The sequence below is a fragment of the Zonotrichia albicollis genome, chromosome 4 (assembly GCF_047830755.1).
Source record: "Zonotrichia albicollis isolate bZonAlb1 chromosome 4, bZonAlb1.hap1, whole genome shotgun sequence".
NCBI lineage: Eukaryota > Metazoa > Chordata > Aves > Passeriformes > Passerellidae > Zonotrichia > Zonotrichia albicollis.
In genome coordinates this window covers 18,537,167-18,557,719 of record NC_133822.1, presented here as the reverse complement: position 1 = coordinate 18,557,719, position 20,553 = coordinate 18,537,167, and the positions used below count along the sequence as shown (strand labels likewise).

At 42.6% G+C, this 20,553-nt stretch overlaps 2 protein-coding genes across 2 annotated transcripts in view; one reads left to right on the top strand and one right to left on the bottom strand.

The window, feature by feature from the left end:
* GPR19 (G protein-coupled receptor 19) overlaps positions 1 to 10,775 on the top strand; it is a 19,404-nt gene extending 8,629 nt beyond the window's left edge. The window contains exon 2 of the mRNA XM_005482712.4: positions 529 to 10,775. Coding sequence (XP_005482769.1) covers positions 564 to 1,793 — 1,230 coding nt within the window. The 5' untranslated portion in view covers positions 529 to 563 and the 3' untranslated portion in view covers positions 1,794 to 10,775. The remainder of the gene's footprint in view (positions 1 to 528) is intronic.
* On the bottom strand, positions 9,164 to 20,553 carry CREBL2 (cAMP responsive element binding protein like 2). Its single transcript, XM_005482710.4, has 4 exons — positions 20,373 to 20,553; positions 13,236 to 13,433; positions 11,714 to 11,861; positions 9,164 to 10,978 (listed from the first exon to the last, which is right to left on the bottom strand). Coding segments are annotated over exons 1-4 (363 nt in total). The 5' UTR covers positions 20,388 to 20,553; the 3' UTR covers positions 9,164 to 10,976.

Below are 20,553 nucleotides of genomic sequence, written 5' to 3'. Positions count from 1 at the left end.
GGAAAACCACACAAAAAAAGAGGGCTATTACCTGGTCCGGTCAGGGCTTGTGGACATACATGGTAATGGTCCAGAAATTTCTCTGGACTGTGGCCTCTTCTTACCTGGGGACCCTCTGTGTTGGCCAAGGAGTCCTGCCCTTCTGATCCCTCCCACGAAGGCAGGGTTGGGGTCATGGTGCACATGGTGCAGATGTGGGGTGGGGCTGTGAGGAAAAAAGTGAAAGTATGTGAAAGGGCATGAAAGGCTGGCAGCCACCTCAAACCAGCCAGGGAATGGGGTGGGATCCCCCTGACACAGCCTGCAGTGGAACCCAGAAGCTGCATTTCGGTGTTAGCAGAGAAATATAGAATATATTTCTATACAATATACAGTATACAGAAATATACAGTAAACAATAGAAATATACAGAATATTACAGAATATACAGTATATATTTCTGCCTCTGAGAATATTCTTTTGTAGGCTAAGATGGGCTTTTCATGCACAGCTGATGAAGAGAACCTTTTCTCTCCTCTCTGTCTGCAGCCTGAGCAAAAGACGTAGCCGAGTTTTCTCGCAGCATGGATAACAGCAGTGGTCCTGTTCTTCTCTTTACCTTGCTCCTGATGCAGAACACGAGCAGCCCCAAAGCCTCCTCCCCTCCTGCTGGCTACGAGATGGCAGAACCTCCATTCCCAGGAGCTGGCTTGAGCAGAAACCACTCTCTGGTAGAGTATGGGCTGAGGCCAGGGGAAATCGCAGCTGCCAGCATGGTTTGGGGAGTGCTGTGGCTGATCTCTGTCTTGGGAAACTTCCTGGTTTGCTTAGTGATCCACAGGAGCAGGAGGACACAGTCCACCACCAACTATTTTGTGGCGTCCATGGCGTGTGCAGACCTGGTGAGCAGCGTGGGGAGCGCGCCCTTCCTGCTGCTGCAGCTGAGCTGCGGGCGCTGGGTGCTGGGCAGCGGCGTGTGCCGGCTGGTCAGGTACATCCAGTACCTCACGCCCGGGGTCCAGCTCTACGTGCTCCTCGCCATCAGCGTGGATCGATTCTACACCATTGTCTACCCCCTGAGCTTCAAAGTGTCCAGGGGGAAAGCCAAAAAAATGATTTTGGCCTCCTGGCTCTGTGGTGCTCTGTTTGCGTCACCGGCCTGTTTTCTCTACGGCTCCAACAGCGACCAGCACTGCAACTTTTTTCTCCCCAGTTCTTGGCAAGGATCTGCCTACAGTTTCATCCACCTCCTCTTGGTGTTTATGATCCCATCCTTCTTTATTATCCTTTTTTACCAGAAAGTCATTAAGTACATTTGGAGAATAGGCACGGATGGAATGACTGTCAGGAGAACAACAAATATTGTTCCGAGAGCTAAAGTGAAAACCATCAAGATGTTCTTAATGTTAAACTCTATGTTCTTCCTGTCCTGGCTGCCTTTCTTCATGGTACAGTTGTGGCACCCACAGGAAACAGACTACAGAAAGAGCTCCTTGCTTTTCCTGGCCATCACCTGGATCTCTTTCAGTTCCTCAGCCTCCAAGCCAACCCTCTACTCCATCTATAATGCAAACTTCAGAAGAGGGATGAAAGAAACTTTTTGCATGTCTGCCATGAAATGCTACAGAAGCAATGCATACACCATCACCACCAGTTCCAGGATAGCAAAAAAAAATCATGTTGGTATTGCAGATATTCCAGCTACAGCCAAAAGTGTCACCAAAGACTCCACCTATGACGCTTTTAACAGAGAAGCCAAGGAAAGAAAGCTTGCCTGGCCCATTCCGTCCAATCCCCCAAACACGTTTGTCTAGTGGGCTGCATTGTTTGGAAAAGTAACTGTACCCCCAGAAGAAGGAATTTTCTCTCCTTTGGAACCAATGTATAGCTACATATTTTTAACCCAGTTTTTTGTGGGGGGGGAGAGGGTGGAAAAGAGATGTTTTATTTTATTAAATGCCTTGGGTTTGATGCATTTGTTCCATTTCATTTCGGTCACTGCATTCTGCTTTGGGAAACTCCTCTCCTACAATCACAAGCAGTGTTTATCTGCAAAACAAGAGTCCTTACACTCTCTCTCTGTAGGGAGAAAAGGAAAAGAAAGAAAAACTTCTTGTTTTAATCCCCTTACAAGATGGGCCATGGTGCATAAATGCCTAAATCCACCCAAAGCCATCCAGGCTTCCTTCCCCTACATCCCTGCAAATACAGTTATGCTGGGGTTGTCCATCCTATTGAGATCCCACAGGTAAGATGTCCATATGGGGGCCCTGTTGGCTGAGAAATAATCCTACATGTCTGGTAAAAAACTTCCTTCCTCATCCTCTATGACACAAAGTAGGGTTGGAAGAACCCTCACTGACCACAGGGACACTTACAGTATGTGTTTCACAAATTCAGAAATCCCCATTAAATAAGGATCTGATATTTCTCATTAAAGCCACTAGCAAAAAACTCCCATGAATTAGGAGATGAGAGGACCTTGAAAGTGAGTCAAGACCAGTATTTTCTGTCTGGTTCAGATTCTGACCTGGCTGTTTCTTGCTGAAACACCACCATATGCTTAGTTTTCCTTTGACATTTAATCACCTCTGACACAGCAAAATCAGATCTAGGCTAAGCAGGCAATTTCACAACATTATTTTCAACTTTGGATTGCAGTTTGAAACACAACAGTTGTTCTTTTGGTTAGTAGTTTTATTAAAGAAATAATAAAGAAACTGAATAGAATGAGCCCTGAGGTGACAGAGGACCACAGGTTCAGGGTTACCCACTCCTGCTAGGTCAGAGTCCAGAGGCACACAGGACACTTGTTTCTTCAAGTCTATATGTTTCCCCATCTTCCAAAAGGTTTTTCACTACAGAGGGTGGCCAGGAAACGTCCAGGATTGCCATGACACACCAGGTAGGGACACAATGTCCCCTGGCTGAAAGAGCTGGTAGTTCTGCACTGACATCATGGGCTCTAACCATCCCTGCAACCATGAGTGAAGTCTGGAGGCTGAGTCTCTTAAACCACCTTTCCACATCACTAAAATCCCAATCCCACTTGTAGCATAGTGAGCTTGGCTCTGCTTGCTGTGGCTTCTTTTAACCCAGACTCCACTGGTAAAAACATAACAGCAAGGAGAAAGCTTTCTCACTGTTTCCATGATTTTAGGACAGGTGAGGGACAGGTGGACAGGTGGGTTTAGGACAGATGGGTTTGGTAGCACCAATGCCAGGTACCCCCTGCTTTGCCAAGGCCCCAGAGGTGCCAGAGACAGGAGACAGAGCATGAATTATCTAAGCAAGAAATCAAAAATTCTGTAGGATTTGCCTGATCAATATAGACACAAAACAAACAGAATAAACTCCACAAACACATCTCAAGCCCATCTACAAAGGGGAAGTTCTGGGAAAAAGCACTCCTGGGTCTCTTGCCCATCCATTCCTTAGATTTAAGTGTTTCCTGTGTAAGAACATGATACAATGTCAACCATTATGCATTTTTTTTCCATTAAGCAGACACACATTAAGTAGAAATTCCATCACTGCTGTTTATACTTGGTATTAAGTGGCTTGCCCTTGGGAATTCCCATTACAAATTGTCCAATTATGTCCCTTCCTTTTTATTTCAGCAGAAAGCTGCATTTTCAGTTAAGTATACTTTAAAAATTTCCAGTGAGAAGCAGAGACTCACTTCACTTGTTCCTATTTTTCCACCAGCCTCATGGAGGTGACACCAAAATGGCTATCACCAATAATTGGACTTAAGAGTTTCCATATGCCTACTTAAGAATCCCCAGAGTTTTTTCAGTCTCCTCAACTCAACCCATTTAAATTCAGATTTAACTGACATTGATTTAGGAGTTGGTTTTCCAAGGTGTTGAACACACGTCATCAATTGCAGCTGAAATTCTGAGTGCTCAGCCCTTCTCAATATCAGATCCTTCCTGTTTAAAAGAACAAAAAGCAGATCTGAAGTTTATTAAAGCCAGACCCATATGCTCAAAGGAAGGGTTATTAACTCCTTAAGTGATTCTGTAAGTCAATATGTCTTTATTAGTTGGCTCTTTTCAACTTAGCAAGTGTTGTGGAATAGGCCATTATAAATTACAGAAGCTTTATTTGAACTGGCTTCTAGTAAAACATAACACACCTACAGGAAGATTGTTGTATAAATGTCACCTCCTGATGAGCAGTCTGGACTAAACCACAGATTTTTTTTTTCTACACTACTGCTCACACACACAAATTCTTTAATTTGTTTCATGAAACTGGTCCCTGGATAATATTCAGAAGTGACAAAGATGGCAGTAATTCCTTTGTGTGCAGCATCTCAACCATTTTACACCAGCTTTCCTACATTTGCAGGGGAATAGAAAAAGAAATATTATACCACTAAATAATTAGATTTGTTCTTGTCTCATGCCTGGGCAGACACAAACTTTTTCTCTGCATGCACCAATAAAAGGAAGAGATGCTTTTGCGGAAGTGGGACTGATCAAGGACTTGAATTTTTTTGAAGCCATGTAGAATTAGGCAGCAGAAGGCACATACAGATGGATGTAATTACCCACCTATTTCCAAAGGCACTGCAGCTCTTCTCTTCAGTCCTGGAGATTTACCATCTCCACTTCTACACACACCCTACCGAGTCCCTCCCCATATTGATCCAAACATAGGAGGGAAAATGATGAAGAAATATCCAGAGTTAGCAAGATTTTAGATTAGTCACCAGCTAGCTGTAAATGCAGCAGGAGTAGCCCAGATTGCATCAACTAGATGATGGGAACTCATCTCTCCTCTCTGGCTTTTTGCAAACTCTGAAACAGCTCTTGCCACATTACTGACTTGGTCTTTCACACTCACTCAGGGCATCTTTGTCACAATCTTCATTCTTGGCCTTGTAGGGGTTTTTTTCCTGTAAGAGGCATGCTGAGGATGTGGCCATCACCACAGCAGCATCTTCAAAGATCACATCCTGCACATGTAACATGTTTACTGCCAGAAGAAATTCCTAACCAGGTAACGAATCACTGGAGACTGGTCTTCAAGGGAAATATTTACTGAAAAGCAACTCAAGTTCCATTTTTCTTTGAAGGGCAGAAGAGGAGTTTGTAGGGGGCCAGGCTTCCAAATGCCACCTTATCCAGGAGAAACAACTGCTGCCAAGCACTGGCCCCCACACTTGGTTCTTTCTTGTAGCCTGAGAAATATAACCAGCTAAGCTTTCCCTGTCCCTTGCTACAGTAAAATTGTGTCCTCAAAGGCTCTCAGTGCTCCTTGGAAGGCTCCTGACATCAGAAACAAAACTGGAGTGCACCAGTGTTGATCCTCCAGTCTTACCACTTTCATGTAGATCTTGTAACCAAGCATGGCAGAAAAATGGCACACAGGGAAGAAATTAGCACTTAGAAACATCCTTGTCAATCCCTGCACTTCTCTCTATCCCTTATAATTAATTGGAAATTGATACTTTATAAAATTCTCACTGATGTCCAAAAATAGTTGTATGCTAACAAAAGACGGGGGGAAAGAAGTTTTAAAATAATAAAGAAAATAATTTGAAGAGGTGATATTTAAATTTACAGCTGGTGGTAATATTTCTTACAGATCAATGCTAAGCTGTATTAGTAATAAACACATTTGGTTTTTTTAAATGTCCTGATTCATGCAAAGGAGATGATTGAGAAAAAAATGCAAGGTGAATGCAAGCAATCACAAGAGGCCATTCATTATTCTGCATACATTTTTTTATGAATACATTCACAGAACTGCAACTGTGTTCATTCCACAAGTAGCTCAGGGCAGAGGGATTAAATCAGACAACCTTTATAATTGTTCTCCAGCTGTCAGTCAGCCTTTTTTATCTGCCAGCATGTGTAGACAATATAATTTCCATTAACAATGCCACTCATTTAGTGGCACTGGACTGAAATGACGACATTAAGTGGATAATGAAAAAAAATAGGAAAAAAAATGATTGCGTAAATCCAAAAAGCTGAAAGAGTTAATTGGTTAATTGGCTGTTTCTCAAACAACATTGGCTCCCACTGGTGTACCAGTAATTAAACAGCTAATTACTATTTTATTTCAGAAAGTGAGGAACCCTAAGATTAAAGTAATGACAAATGCAGCTTGCTGAAGTGAGAATAGTAACACTGCTGTCATCAAGAGATCCCTGCAGCACCATCACCTTGGGAAGGTTTGCACACAGACATGTCACAAGAGTAATTAGCTAATTAGAAAGCTATAAAATACCTCCTTCCCCTTTCACTATCTGAGATCCCAGATATTATTCCAGATTTAAATGGAAAATTAACACTATTGCTTTACTTACTTTGATGAAACCTTTTCTGGGCTATGTTCATGAGATGTTCATGGGCCAAAATGTTTTAAATTAATCCCTCCTTAACTCCACGGGCTGTTTCAGATATTTCAACCTATATCTCGAAGGCCATGATAGATCTACATACAAAAATCTGCATATTCCAAAAATCAGCATCAGTTGAATTTTAGTCTCCACTGATGTGCTATTCAGTGTGGGACACCTCAGGTTTCACTGCGGATTAGAAACTTATGTTTTATCATACATATTCACAATGGAGTAATGTAAGAAATTAATTTATTGACTCAATTAATTAAGAAATCAATTTCTAACTTTTGGAGAAATTAATGCTCAGTGGCACAAAGAGCAGGAACTGACAAACTGGTATTTTGCCTTGCTTACCTAGAACAGGCATTTCTACACCAGCCCATCCATCCTCTGTCACCCCGCTGTAACTCTTGAGCCCAATGAGGAAGACTGTTGTTCTAATTTCAGCTTTTCCTCTGCTTTCTCTGAATTTTGAGACTTGTCTCAAACATTTATTTCTTATATAAACAGTAATTTTATAGGTAATTAGTTTATAGAGATTACCATTTCTTGGAAAGCAGCAAATGGAGCTATGATCCCAAACCCTCTCCAGCTCTTCAGGAAAAACTAGATTCATTACTGATGTAGGCTAATCTTCACTCTATAATGTAAAAGGGAAAGAAAAGGAAAAACAAGCAGTCACAGGCACTCTCAAAGTTGGCCAGATTTCAGCTTTCAAGAAAGAGAGAAGCTTTTTGAAATTTGTCTACTACATTAAAATAAACCCCTGATATAAGTTAAGATAGTATTTGAAAAGCACTTAGCATGACACTGATTCTTTGACAAACACTTATTATCAGATTGTGAAAGCAGACTGTGATTACATTCTTTTTTCTTTTTCTACACATAATTACAAAATGTTCTCAGTTAAGTGATGAGTCAATTAAATGTATCCCTTTCACTACAGGATTCTGTGCATGCAGCACATATACAGCAAACAAAAAGGCACGACTTGCTGCACATTTTTCTTATGAAGCTGCCACTATCTGGTCTATCCTTGCTTTACACTCCCCAGAAGGATTAGTGCAGTGCTTAGTCCATCATCATCCACTGAATTCAGCCTACTACAGTTAACCCTAACAGGAGTTCTGGGGTTGGTGTAAACACCAAATAGTACAGACAGCATATTTTAAGACTGTGGACAGTTTCCAAGAGATACCCACCTTTAGCTTGCTGAATGAGTCTGGCTGAAGATTAGATTTCCATGGTAAGTGGGAAAATGAGGCATTTCCAGGCTCATTTCTTTTCCTTTCTTCAGTGCTTGTGAGAGAGAACCAGCTTTGCTTACTCACTGGAGGAGAAACATGTGAAAGGCTGTACCCAGCCTACACACAGAGAGGGTAAGACTATACCACCCTCCATTATTTAGGGAACTAGATGAGATTCCTGACCAGAGGACTTGCCTGTATCACTCCTAGGAGCCACCCCAACAAGGATAAAGAGTATGAGCATCAGAGCAGCAAACAAGCATGAACCACAAACACTTGCTGGTTTTCAAGGGGAAAATAAAGGACTCCCAGAAACCCAGCTAGGCCAAAAACTGCATAACACAGCATGAACTGCTACATGATGGAAGCCACAGAACTTGAATGAATGATTGCTGCTGGGAATCCTACATTTGGTAATGGACTACAGCATCTAGTGCAGATGGAAAAGGTGCAGTTAGAGTTGTAACTATGAGTGACAGATTTTTGCTTGCAGACAGTCAAGGATGATGGAGGCAGTAACAGACCTCCTGTCCATCTGCACAAAGAAACCTGTCAGAACATGGCCACCACTATCTGTGCCACAGAGCTGGGGCCAGGCTTGCCAAACACAGCCTTGTAATGTCAAGTGCTGACTAAGTCAAGAAGCAGGAGCCACCATGACAAGGAATAGAAGAAACTGCTGCTCGCCACAATGAGAAATTCCCACTCTCCATTTCCTCCACAAAAGAAACCTTTCTGCTGAAAGGCTTCCTGTTTGGTCTCACAGCATGTGAAACAAAGAGGGAAGAAAGCAAGCAGGGTGTTTCTGGCAAGATCAGAGCTGGGTTGGTCACATTACTGAGTGATGGGCAGAGCTGCTCTGGTCACACATCACGACTGCTCTGCCATGTTTTCTACATTCCTAATTCTGAAAGACACTTAAGCATCTGCATAACATTTGAAACATGTGTTTAATTACAAGACATTGTTTACATCTGAAAGTGGACTGTGTAACACTAACTCTAACCCAAAATAATCCATTTCCAGTATGATCATATTATAAAGTCCAACCACAAGGTTGGCAGACTATAGTTCTGAACATTTGGCTCAGGGTTTTTCTTCCTCCAGAAAAGCCAGAAAAGTGAACAGGTAAGGATTCAACGTCAACAAAAATTCCAAACTTAGGGGTTGGTTTTATCACTATCTTTCCGGACAAACTGCACCACAGATCTTCAGATATAGAGGGTGGATGATGGGGATGGTTGGGCAGGACAGGACATGGATAACACAATATGAACTCTCATATCCTCCCCATCTCTACTTCAGTGAGACTCAACCTCTCTTAATAGTCTTGTGTGTCTGTGCAACATTTTTAGCAATTGCTGGATGCCTGGTTGCAGGGTCTAAAGAATAAACCTAAAATCATGTGCTAAGGTTCAACATATAGGTGCTTAGGATGCAATTCTGAAAACAATTGTGCTGTACACTGAAATATGGTACTTGATTATATTCAGTGTTTTCACCCCATCCTGAACTGACACAATGCTAAACAGACCCAATTAGTTCAATAAAAAAAGGCAATACTCAGTCTAGCAAAGTCATTCATTATAATATTTATTCTATGAAACAATGCTGAAAATAGAAGATTAAAAAATGTTCCATGCATTGCATAAAATACAGAGAAAGACACTGTCATAAACAAAACAGAATAAGCAAGCCAAACACCCTCTGAAAACCCCAGGAGCTCCACTCTCCACATTGCATCATGAGAATACAAAAAGCATATCCAGGAGAAAGAGCAGTCTGAGGAAAGTGGCAGGTTATCTGTCAATAACTGGGATGAGTACATGTCTTGGTCATTAACCCACAAGAGTTTTGCCATCACCTTTCTTACTACAAAACCAAACTGATTCCACTTGCTTTCCTTGCTACCAGTTCCTGGCAATGTCTTTGGCTGGGAAACCAGGACAGCAGAGCAGAATTCACATTAAGCTGCTGTCCAGAAAGGTACTAGGGCCCAAAATGTAGGCAGCTATGGAAAGGTATCAGGGCACAGTGGGTGAGAGGGAATGGCAGCTGCTCCCCTGCTGGAAGCAGGCTGCAGGGACATGCCTTGACTGTCTTCCCAGGAGCACAGTGTGTGGAAAATGCACCCGCTGGAAGAAGGATGGGCAGAAGTGATGCCCTAGGGTGACTTTATGATGCTTGGAGCCCCAGCTGTCTGTTCTGTTTATGCTGGATATTAAGTTCTGCACCTTTAAGACTGGTTCTGAGAGCAAAGGGCAGGAGAAGAAGAGCAGAGCTTGTTTGCAGAAACTGCACTTGCTCCCCTCATTGCCTCTCACAGACTGTGCTGTCTGCAGCATGGACAGCAGGACAGAGCTCTCCTTTGCCTTTAGTCAGCTTCTTTAGCTAGCTGAGGCAGAGAAGTTCCCCACACTGTGGTGCTTCTTTTTCGTGGAACTCATTGGCCCTGCTCTGAACTGAAAACCCAGAAAAACACAGGAGCTCATGCCTGCAGCCCCCCACAGCCTGGGATGCAGCATTTTCCAGTGCAGGAGGAGAGACTGAGCAAGCCTACCACACCCAATGAAAAGGATTTTCTGAATGTGCCATCTCTTCAGAACAGGGAGAGGTTTGTTTAATATTATTCATTTTTTATGCTTGTGAATACTTTGCTTGTTAAATAAACAGATTTTTCCACTTTTCTCCAAGGAAATCTTGAGGGGAGCGGTTGCTTGAATCTGCTTTCTAGAGGGACCAATTTGGAAGTTTCCTCCCAAATTTGCCCTAAACCAGGACAAGCAGGAAATGTATCTAGTATCTCTTTAAGAATCCCAGTCACACAAAAGACATGCTGCATTAAAGATGGATGACAAGAGCAACACCTGCCTTTAGGTTACAAATGACATTGCTATCAATCTTATTGAAACATTTTGATCCAGCTCCTTCTCCTCAACCTACAATACTGGGCTTGGCTTCAGCAAAGCTGTCACAAGATCCTTCTCTTGGTTTTCTTTTACAGAACCTCCCACACTCCCACAACAGTTAACAACCACATAACCACCAAACACAAAGCCAGCCTAATTCTGGGCTCTGACATAAAAGCAGCCTCACTCTTGTGCTGGGAACACCCCAAAGCTGCCATAGCCGTATTTGGGGAGGGCAGTGTAGAGAAAGGAAGAACATGGCTCCACTTACACCAACACCTGTTGCTCCAAAAGTCCCACCCACAAAGCTTTAGGAGCACCATAATCAAAGAATTTCATGTGGGGAGGAGCAAAGAGAAGAGAACAGCCTGGGATCCTTCCCCCTGCACCTGGGGATGCAGCCACTCTTCAGAACAGCATTCTTCCTCCTGCCAGCTCCCAAGCCAACTCTGCTGCAGCATGGAAGGTTCTGCATCAGCCTCCTGAGAATGAAGCACAGGGGGAGAACATGGTTATGGTTGGAAAAGTGGTTTTCATGTTGATCCTTAAAAACATAAAGCTAGAAACTCCTATTTAAAAAAAAAAATCAGTGAAGTGTAATTTAGCCTGTAACACAAACTATTACAAAATTAGAAGTAAGATCTAGAATTGCCCATGCTATACCTTAATTCTCTCCCTTTGCATATATATATATATATATATCAGGAATATGACTTTATATCACATGGTCTTCTCACTTTCCAATTCCCAGAAGAAACCTATTCCATTCCCTGCACAAGCACAAAGGAGTCAGAAAGAAGACTCCATAGAAAATCCCAGGTCCAGCATTTCTCTCTTGAAGTGCTTGCAGCTAGAATAACATTTTCTTGGTAAAGTTTTTAAAGTTCAATTATGTTTAATGTGCTCCATTTAGCTTGCATTAAAAAAAAAAAAAAGAGAAAATGCTGTAAGAAATTAAGGTCTTCACAGGTCTCCACAGGCTTTGGTGAAATACAGAGAGTCTTTTAAAATAATTGCCCAGCTTCCTCTATAGTGGAATTTCTGTGCTGTCCATGTAAACATTACACAGAGTCTTTGTACCACCCACTAAGCTCTTTGTTTCAATCAACTATTTCTTCCCAAAAGCACATCCTTATGTTTCTTCCTACACCACAGCCACCCTCCTACACCACAAAAGATGCAACAAAACAGGAATTAATCATAGGCTGGATACTTACAGGGATTGCTGCTGTTTGCGTCTGTCTTTGCAGCCTTGGCAAGTTTGGTTGAGTTCTGCTGTGCTTTGCCTTGCTCCTCTCCAGTTAGCAGGGCTTTTATTTCCGAGGGGATTTTCCCTTGGTCCATGGCCATGCACCACTGCTTGTACTGAAATATGCAAACACATTAGGCCTTAGCAAAGTGCCAGGATCACATTAGCAGACAAACCAGGGCTGGAATCTTTACCTTCCTGTTCATTCATGGAAGGTCTGAACGTACTGAGCTGAAGCCTCTTACGAAACTGCAGAGCCCTAATGAGCTGAGCACGTGGCCACGGCTGCATACCTGGCCCCAGCAAAGCCTCTTTCAGTCAATAAACTGCTGCTCAGAGGCAGCCGCAGACAGAATGCTGTAATTATTAAACAACATGGAACACTCTGTGCGATTTCTCGCTGCTGGCATGCGAGAATACCGTTCCAGTTCATGGCCTATTAAAAACAAATATTTCACATGACTCTGGGGCTCATGGACTACTGAGAGGTCCTTTCCAATTGCACAAGCACAGTGGAAGCACATGTGCCTTATTCCTACTTCTCTCATCTTAAATCCTTCATTGCCAAACCCTGAGGCACATCAAAAAACTGTGGACAGTTGGCTGGCTTTTCACCTGATCCTAAACCTGCTGACTTGTAGTGATTAGCCCTGCCCATTCAAACAAACCTAAAGTCAGGTCAATAGAGCATTCTCAGCATTGGTGATGTTTCAAGGGCACCACTGTGTTGTCACTATAGGACACAAAAGAACACAAGTGCACACCGCAGTTCTCAAGGTGAAGAAAAAAAGGAAGTTTATTTTCTGACATTTATAGTTTTCCAAGAGTGACAGTGGATTGGAGGGTGACAGTGCCACTTCTCCAATGACACTGGACAGACCAACAGTCCATCAACTTTCTCCTCCTCCATAAAGGAATGCAAAACAATGAGTTACTTACAGAAAGCGTGTGAGAAAGTTCTCTACAAGAATGTCAGCATCAGAAGACTAAGAAAATCTTAAAAAAACAGGGCAACACTGTGTCTGTATTTCCAGATGAAACGTTCTCTTTGGTTAATGCCGCTCTTTTGGCCAAAACCCTCATCTTACACATCCTAGAATCACCTACACAGAGAGCATGCTGCAAGAATCCTCCTCCCCAACAGAGAAGCAATGGCACTCTGTGGATATATGCTTGCCCTTTGATATTTCAACACCTCTTCCCACAATCTACCTCAGTCAAAGGTGTTTCAAAAGCAGACATTTCAAAGACAACACACTCAAATGTAATGGCACTTCCTTTGCTTGCTTCCAGCTCAGAACCAGCAGATAACTCGTGATATGAGTTTGTATTCTACACACCAAAGCAGGCAAACAGCTGGATGCATCTGATGTTTTGATACCTCCTGGCCAGCCAAATGCCACTGTCAGTCACTGTGGTACCGAGAACAAGTGTTCATGAGGACAGGTCCCAGACAGTACTGAGGGTTAGGTTAAATGATAATTCCTTACCATTTCAAGCTCTTCTCTGAGAGCACAGATGGCTCTCTCTCTGCTTGAAACCAGTTCTTCCAGGTACTGGTACCTCAGCTTCTTCCTGGCTCTGCACTCTCTTGCACTCTGACGACTTCTTTCAAGTTTTGCCTTCAAGTCTATTTTGGCTGGTTTACGACCTCGTTTGCCTGGTTTCTTTACCTTGCCTCCAACCACCTGGAAAGGAAGGGCACAGTAAAGATCCTGTTCTGCAAAGGTAATGATGGAACCATGAGACAGTAAACATTAGGAGTCTCAAGTATAAAATCTTGCATATCCATCCCGGAGCAACAGAGGAAATAAGAATGCTGAGCTCTGAAGTTTTCAGGACTCTCTCCAGCGGATCAATTTCTCTCTCATACTGGGGAGCCCAGAACTGAACACACTATTTCAGGTATCTATGAGGGCATCTGGTTATTGAGGGGGCATAATCAGCTTGCAGTGAAATTGTTTTCATATCACCAACAGCTGTTGCTCTAGCAGGTCTGGAAATGTAACTCTTCCTTGCACAAATGTAACTCTCTAGTTTCTTGCACTATGGTGCAAGGTTTTGTAATCACTTTCCCCTCTTCTTTGTAGCTCCTTTTTACAGGTCTGAGAGCTTCTCCTGCTACAAATAAAAATTAAAAAAACAAACCCCAGTTTACTCTGTGTTTCCCCACTCAAATATTTTATTCTTAACATGGGGGCATGGCACAAGAAAATCTTAAATATGGTCTGAAGATTAGTTCACTGGTCATTAGGCAGTATCACCCAGTAAACATTACATCAGCCACACACCCCAGCTCCCTCTGAAGTGAGAATTTCTCTTTATTTGCATTCTGACCACACTGTTTGACTGGAGGGGGTGTGGAGAAATACACCTAACATACACACCTGCATACAAGAATTTCACTGCTGCCTTAGTATTTCACCATCCTGCACACAGACAGACTTTTTCTAACAGGCAGTGTTTAAAATATCAGAGTTCATAATTTTTAAAAAAGCACTTTTACTGTGAAAAGCTACAAAACAAGTAATTTTTAACATTCAAACAAGTCACTTGTTCTGCAAACTTAGCAAGCTGCAATAAAAACAATAACATAGTGAGTTGACGTGCCAGAATGAAGAGGGAAAAAAAGGATTATACAATTGAGCCTATTCTTTCTTTGGAAAGTGAGTCAACAATCACATGCCAACATAATCCGACCCTCTCTGTATTGTCCCTCCTGATTTATTCAGGAGTAGCTGCCTACCATAAGCAAATGAAAGAACAGAAAGTACTTAATGGACATCTATATAATGAAACAAACACAATACATTCAGAAGAGGAAAGGGGAAAAAAATGAAGCTCTTTTACACTTGAACTGCTGAATACAGTTTAAATAATTCTTCACTTCATCAAGGTGCTCCCCATAAGATTTTCTAGCTCAAAAAATTGAATGTAGTTCAAAAATAAAAGTAACCAGATGTGGCCAAGGCAGGGGGCAGGAGCTCTAAGGAAGGGAAAGTGACTGTCCCCTTTCAGGCATGGCAAGATCTATCCTCTCCTGGTTGTGGATGGTGTGATCCACATGCCCAGCTCAGCAGAAGGTGGAACTACACAGAATTTTCCCAGGTGGGGCTGTAGGCACTCACAATTTGCTCTCTATTATTACTTGCACTTGGAAGATTGGTGGATATTACATTATACACACTACGGCCAAAGCACTTCAGTTCTCAAAGACTTTTAGCACCTGAGGCTTTTTTCTGTGCTAATGCAAGGTAGTTCAAAGTAAATCTTTGAATTCAAGAGCTAGATAAGGTCTTGTAGAGACATACAGTGCAGCTCTCTCAAAAAGCCCTGGCCACTCTGGGTTCTGACCCTCTAGAACTACAGTGAGCTGCCACTCAAGGCTGGGGCCCCAGCACACATCACACTCCTATGTGAACAAAAAATACACATCACCCTGAAAAGGCAGCAGTTACAAGCAATTTAATCAAATCCTGCATCCTTGTCAGTTTTTCGTCACCAATATTTAGAAGTTCCTGCTGTAACTTTAAGCAACCCAGCTGAGGGAAAAAAAGGCCTGAGAAATCCTTTGCCCCCCTACAGCATTACCATATCTCCCTGGCTTCTAGTCCTGCTTGCCTGCTCAGTTCCTGTGCTGATGTGACAGAAAGAAGACAAAGCAGAAGTGATAGTTGATGCTGAACATGGCAACAGACCAAGCAAATATTTTTTGTCCCTTTGCATTCCTCTGCAGTTTATAAAGAGATGTGATCTATTAGCATTCAGCAGTTGAGATTTGGGGTTTTTTCAGGGAGTCATATGCAATCAAGACTCAGAACAACATTAATCATAAAAATTTTCATAGAAATATTAATAAAGGCATGTATAGTTAGAGATCTGACCAAGCTCCAACTCAGTTCACTCAGACTTCAGAAAACAGAAGAACATAACTCTTTTCTCAGGCACATGGTGTGATTCTTGGGGTGTCCTGCACAGGGCAGGAGTTGGACACGTTGATCCCAATTGATCCCTTCCAACTCAGCCTATTCTGTGACTCCACAATTTCCTCTTAATACCCCCCCTTAGCTCATAACCTCATTCTTGCCTCCCATCAGTGCTCAGGCACAAAGTTATTCGACCTGGAATTGGAAATAGCTGCAATTACTTGACCTGATACAGAAAATTCCTCAGACTTCTGGGTTTTTTTATTAGAAGCCTGCAGCAGATCTCTCCAAAATCCTTGCAGAATGCACTGCAGAGGGGTCCTCCACAGGAAAGGGACGCACACATAATGCAGCTACACTGTATCAGCTCCTCACTCACTCACAACCATGAGGAGCTGAGCCCCTCAGATAGAAGACTGGGGTAGAGTTGGCCTCATCATGACATCTGCAAGTTTGAATCAATTTAGCAGATTAAAGCAATAGCCCAGGCAATGCTGATCACACTGACCAGGTCAGTATCTCCCAGAAGCTCTGAGTTTATTTACCAATGAACAAGCAGCTCCATCAACCAGCACTTGAGATCCATCTTAGGCAGACTCTGCAATGCATCGGCAGCTGAAGGGAAAGGTCTGCAGAATTTAATGCAGCATGGAACTGGTGATCATCTACACAATTTATACTAAACTATAAAAATGATTAGTAAGAAATAATACCTAAGTGCTGTGTTACAGTAGAGGGAATCTATTCCCACTTGCAAACATTTTTATAAAATCAGAAAGCAAACTAAGCCAGTTACAAGTGTCCTAACAAAGATGAAGTTTTCTGATCTTCCAATTCAAAGCATACCACTCACAGTAGCAGTACAAAACCCAGCTAGGGAGCATGCTTGTTATTCCTCCATTTCATGACATTTTATATGCCCAACACCATTCTTTTACTTTCACTGGCAGACAAACTGCATCCGATAATGATCCAAAAATGTAAGATACTATTTAGTGAGCAAACACAATCTAAGTCTTAAGCAGATGTGTCAACAGAAATTAATCCTGAAACTCCCTCCATACAAAGTGCTTCATGTCTTAAGAATGCCATGTTCAGCACAGAGGCATCAAGAATACTGTCTGTCTTTGCTGCAAGGTCTGTTTTAAAAAAGCATGAGCTAGGGATAAATAAAGTTTTCATAAAGTGTTATGCAGGCACCCAGATGGGCAAGTGCTAAAGTTCAGGGCAGCAGTCACTCAGATGCCACCTTGCCACTCCACAGGTGACAGCCCTGCTCTTCCCCAGGGAAGGACTTACAGCCTCACACAGGAATTATGTCCACCACTGGGCCCTACACATCCTCTCAGTTCTCACTAACAGAAACCAGGCACTTTTCTAAACCTGTCTTTGTTAGAACTTGGGCTCAGGGAGGGTCAGCTAACTCTACCATGTGTATCCTCCCAGCCCAATGTAACAATGAAATAAAACTGTTTAGAGACTTTAATCTCCTCCATCTTTATGGCTCCTTGCAAATATGAGCAGATGTGTCACCTGAGCAATGCTGAGCAGGAGCTTTTTCAAACATTTAATGATTTGAAATTGCTCCTATCAAACTATAACCAAAGCTGTTAAGGTTTTATATTTCCAAGCAAGCAGTAATGAGAATGCTTTATGTTTGGACATTGTAATAAATGGATAGTGGGGTGTTAGTTCTCACCAATGCTGAATGTATGTTATAAGGATGAAAGAAGTTTTGCTAAGACCTGTGTGGAAATCAACCCAGCTCCTTGGGTGTAGCCCTTTGCTGAGAGCCTTCCCCTGCTGGAACAGCATGTGTTCCCTCAGAAAGGAAAGCTGCATGAACACCAGAGCAAGAAATCAACACTTGCTGGATCCACAAATATAGTAACATAATCTATTTTCTGTGCAAGACAAGAATATTTGTAATAAAAGACAACAACCCCAACCTCTTTTGGTGGTGGCCTGGTTTTTGTTTGCTTGTTTTTAAGCTCACTGGAATAATAAAATTGACATTACAAACTTTTGTTTCTCATTTCTGGGTGTAAACTGAAAAGGTAATTACCAAAATAAGTCTTGTCAGTGTCACCTGTAAAAAACTCTGTAATTAGTACAAAATATTGCAGTTAGCTGTATAAAACTGTATTTTAATGTTGACCAACAAGTTATCAACTTCTTACCCTAGTCCCTACTCTCTGCTTCCCAATGCATATAACAAATACTTAATATGTTATATGTAGCCTTGTAAAATAACCAAGAAATTTCACCTGAAAAGGTGGCTGAAGCCACCATAACAGAGCTTCTCCTTTTTCCTCTGTCCAAAGACTTCAGAGATGCACAACTGATGTTTTAACATGAATTAACTGCAAGTAACAGCTCCATCACTAAATTCCTTCCTTTCCACACCCAATAGCTCAAATCACAGGGAGAAGTGAGGCCAGAACCTGAACAGCCCCTAGGTTAAAAGCAGTTCTACAAAAGAAAAGAAAAGGAGGTCATATTTTGGGTGGGGGTTCTTTGGGATTGTTTGTTTGGGGTTTTGTTTGGGGTTTTTTTTGTTTGAGGGGTTTGGTTGGTTTTTGGGGTTTTTTGTATGTGTGTGAATATTTTAAGAACATCCTTCTGAAATAAAACATGACATTTTTCTAGATCTGATGTAAAGATATTCTACCTCTCCCTTTATTTCTTGCTATTTCCTTCCAGTTTTGCGGAATGTGTTGACAAGAACCATTCTTCTAATGTCCTCTTAAATCAGACAAGAGGCTAAATTAAAGTGCACTATGAATAAGGGAAACCTCTGCAGCCTGCAAGCTCAGTTCTAAATTCTTTGTGTCACTTAGATGAAGGCAAACACTGAACTGGGCTGTACGCAGTTACAGACTGGTCATTACACTACCAACACAATTTAGTTGGTAGAATTTTGCAGGGAAAGTCCTTTCACAGGCCAACCCCCTCAGCAAGGAGGAAAGCATGACTCAGTGGAATTTTTAGGAGATTTCAAGGGCATGCTGACTCCAGTGTAACCACAGTGGCCATAAAATGAGTAATGAGTAAATAAATAGTGCTTGCCTCATCCTGACACAGCAACCTGCAATGGGAAGAGCCCTCCTAAGGGAAATGGCATCTCTTGAATGGAGTCACCAACTCCTCAAAGTGACCTGCAGTGTCATGAATGATAAAAACTGTACATGGGAGTGAAGACAGGAAGAAGAGTGAATATTCCACTCTGTTGTTTTTTCTTATTCAACTCAACATCAATTTAAAAAAAGAAAAAAAAAGACCAAAGATTCAACTTACTGACTGGATAAACAGATTTATTTTATTTAGTAAATGTGTCAAAAAAATGTTTCAGGAGGAAAAAAAAAGGCATACTATCATGACTCCACATGACATAATGGCAGACCAAAAATTATTTTTAAATGAAAATTTGGGAGTTGGGTAATAAAAAGAGCCTAATTCAGAGAAGAACATTAAAAGAAATAAAAATCAGATAATGCTCATATACACCTCCAGAACTAAATCTTCTGGATCTTCTAAACTACTGCCCAAATTACACAAACTTTCATGCAGTTCCCAGAGTTGTGACATATCAGTGATGCAGATTTCCCCCAACCACCTTCACAGCTTTCAGGCAATACCAAAATAAAATAAAATAAAATAAAATAAAATAAAATAAAATAAAATAAAATAAAATAAAATAAAATAAAATAGTTTACATGTTCAAATAGCAGATCACCACAAACCTTTCAGAGCCTTACAACCCATTCTGTGGATTGTGGACTGCCAAATTACTGATCACTTCTAAATTTCTTTATTCCTTAAGAAATCGTGTCAAGCATTTTTTCTCGCCTTAAATTAAAGCAGATCTTCATAGGCTGTGTAATTTTGTTCCAGTAAAATTCCAGTGGGTAAGCCATAACCAGCACTGCAGGGAGCTGAAACACCCAGCCTCAGCTGAGAGCCTGCACAGCACTGCAGTGAGCAGACACAGCCACTGTCCCTGCAGGCCCAGCTTTAGGGACACCCTAAGCAGGAGGGCGGAGGAAGCAGGGGAAGATCCATTCCTTGGGCATCTTTTTATGTTCAGCTCTGCTCAGCAGGAACCCCACACCTTCAGGGATGCCACTGTGCTGCTCTCATGAAATTCCTCCAATGCTGGAAGAATCCAGGTTCCAGCACCCAGTATGAGGCTGCAACCCACGCTGCTGCCCTCGACCTCACCATTTGTGCACACCATTTGGGACACTTCCAGCAGGAGGGTGGAGGAAGATCCATTCCTTGGGCACCTTCTCATGTTCATCTTCGCTCAGCTGGAACCCCACACCTTCAGGGATGCCACCGTGCTGCTCTCATGAGATTCTCCCAATATTGGAAGACTCCAAGCTCCAGCACACAGTACAAGGCTGCAGCCCACGCTGCTGCCCTCGTACCTCACCATTTGTGCTATTTATAATCAACCCAGGCTGCTGCTGGGAGCATGAGGCTCTGCACCACACCACACTGCTGGTAACCCAGCCTTTGTCCATGCCTGGAGGTTTAAGGAATCGCCAGAAGCAGCACCGAAGCGCTGCAAGCAAGAACTAAGCGGGTAACCCTTCCTTGCTATCAGCTGCGGCAAGCAGAGCTCGCCAAGAGCAGATTTCAGAAGGGTCCCTGCACCAAGAGCCTCACCGGCTGCCCCCAGCTCCAGCAGGCCCTTACCTTGCTGTCATCCATGTGTGCCGCCAGCCCCGATCCGCCTGGCCGCAGCCCCTGCTCGAGGAGCAGGCGGAGCCGCCCGCCCGCCCGCAGCCCCGGCAGACACCGGCGCTCACAGAACCTCAGGGCCGCCCGCGGCCGCCGCCATCGCCCGCTGCCATGTTTGTTTACAGATCAGCGGAGC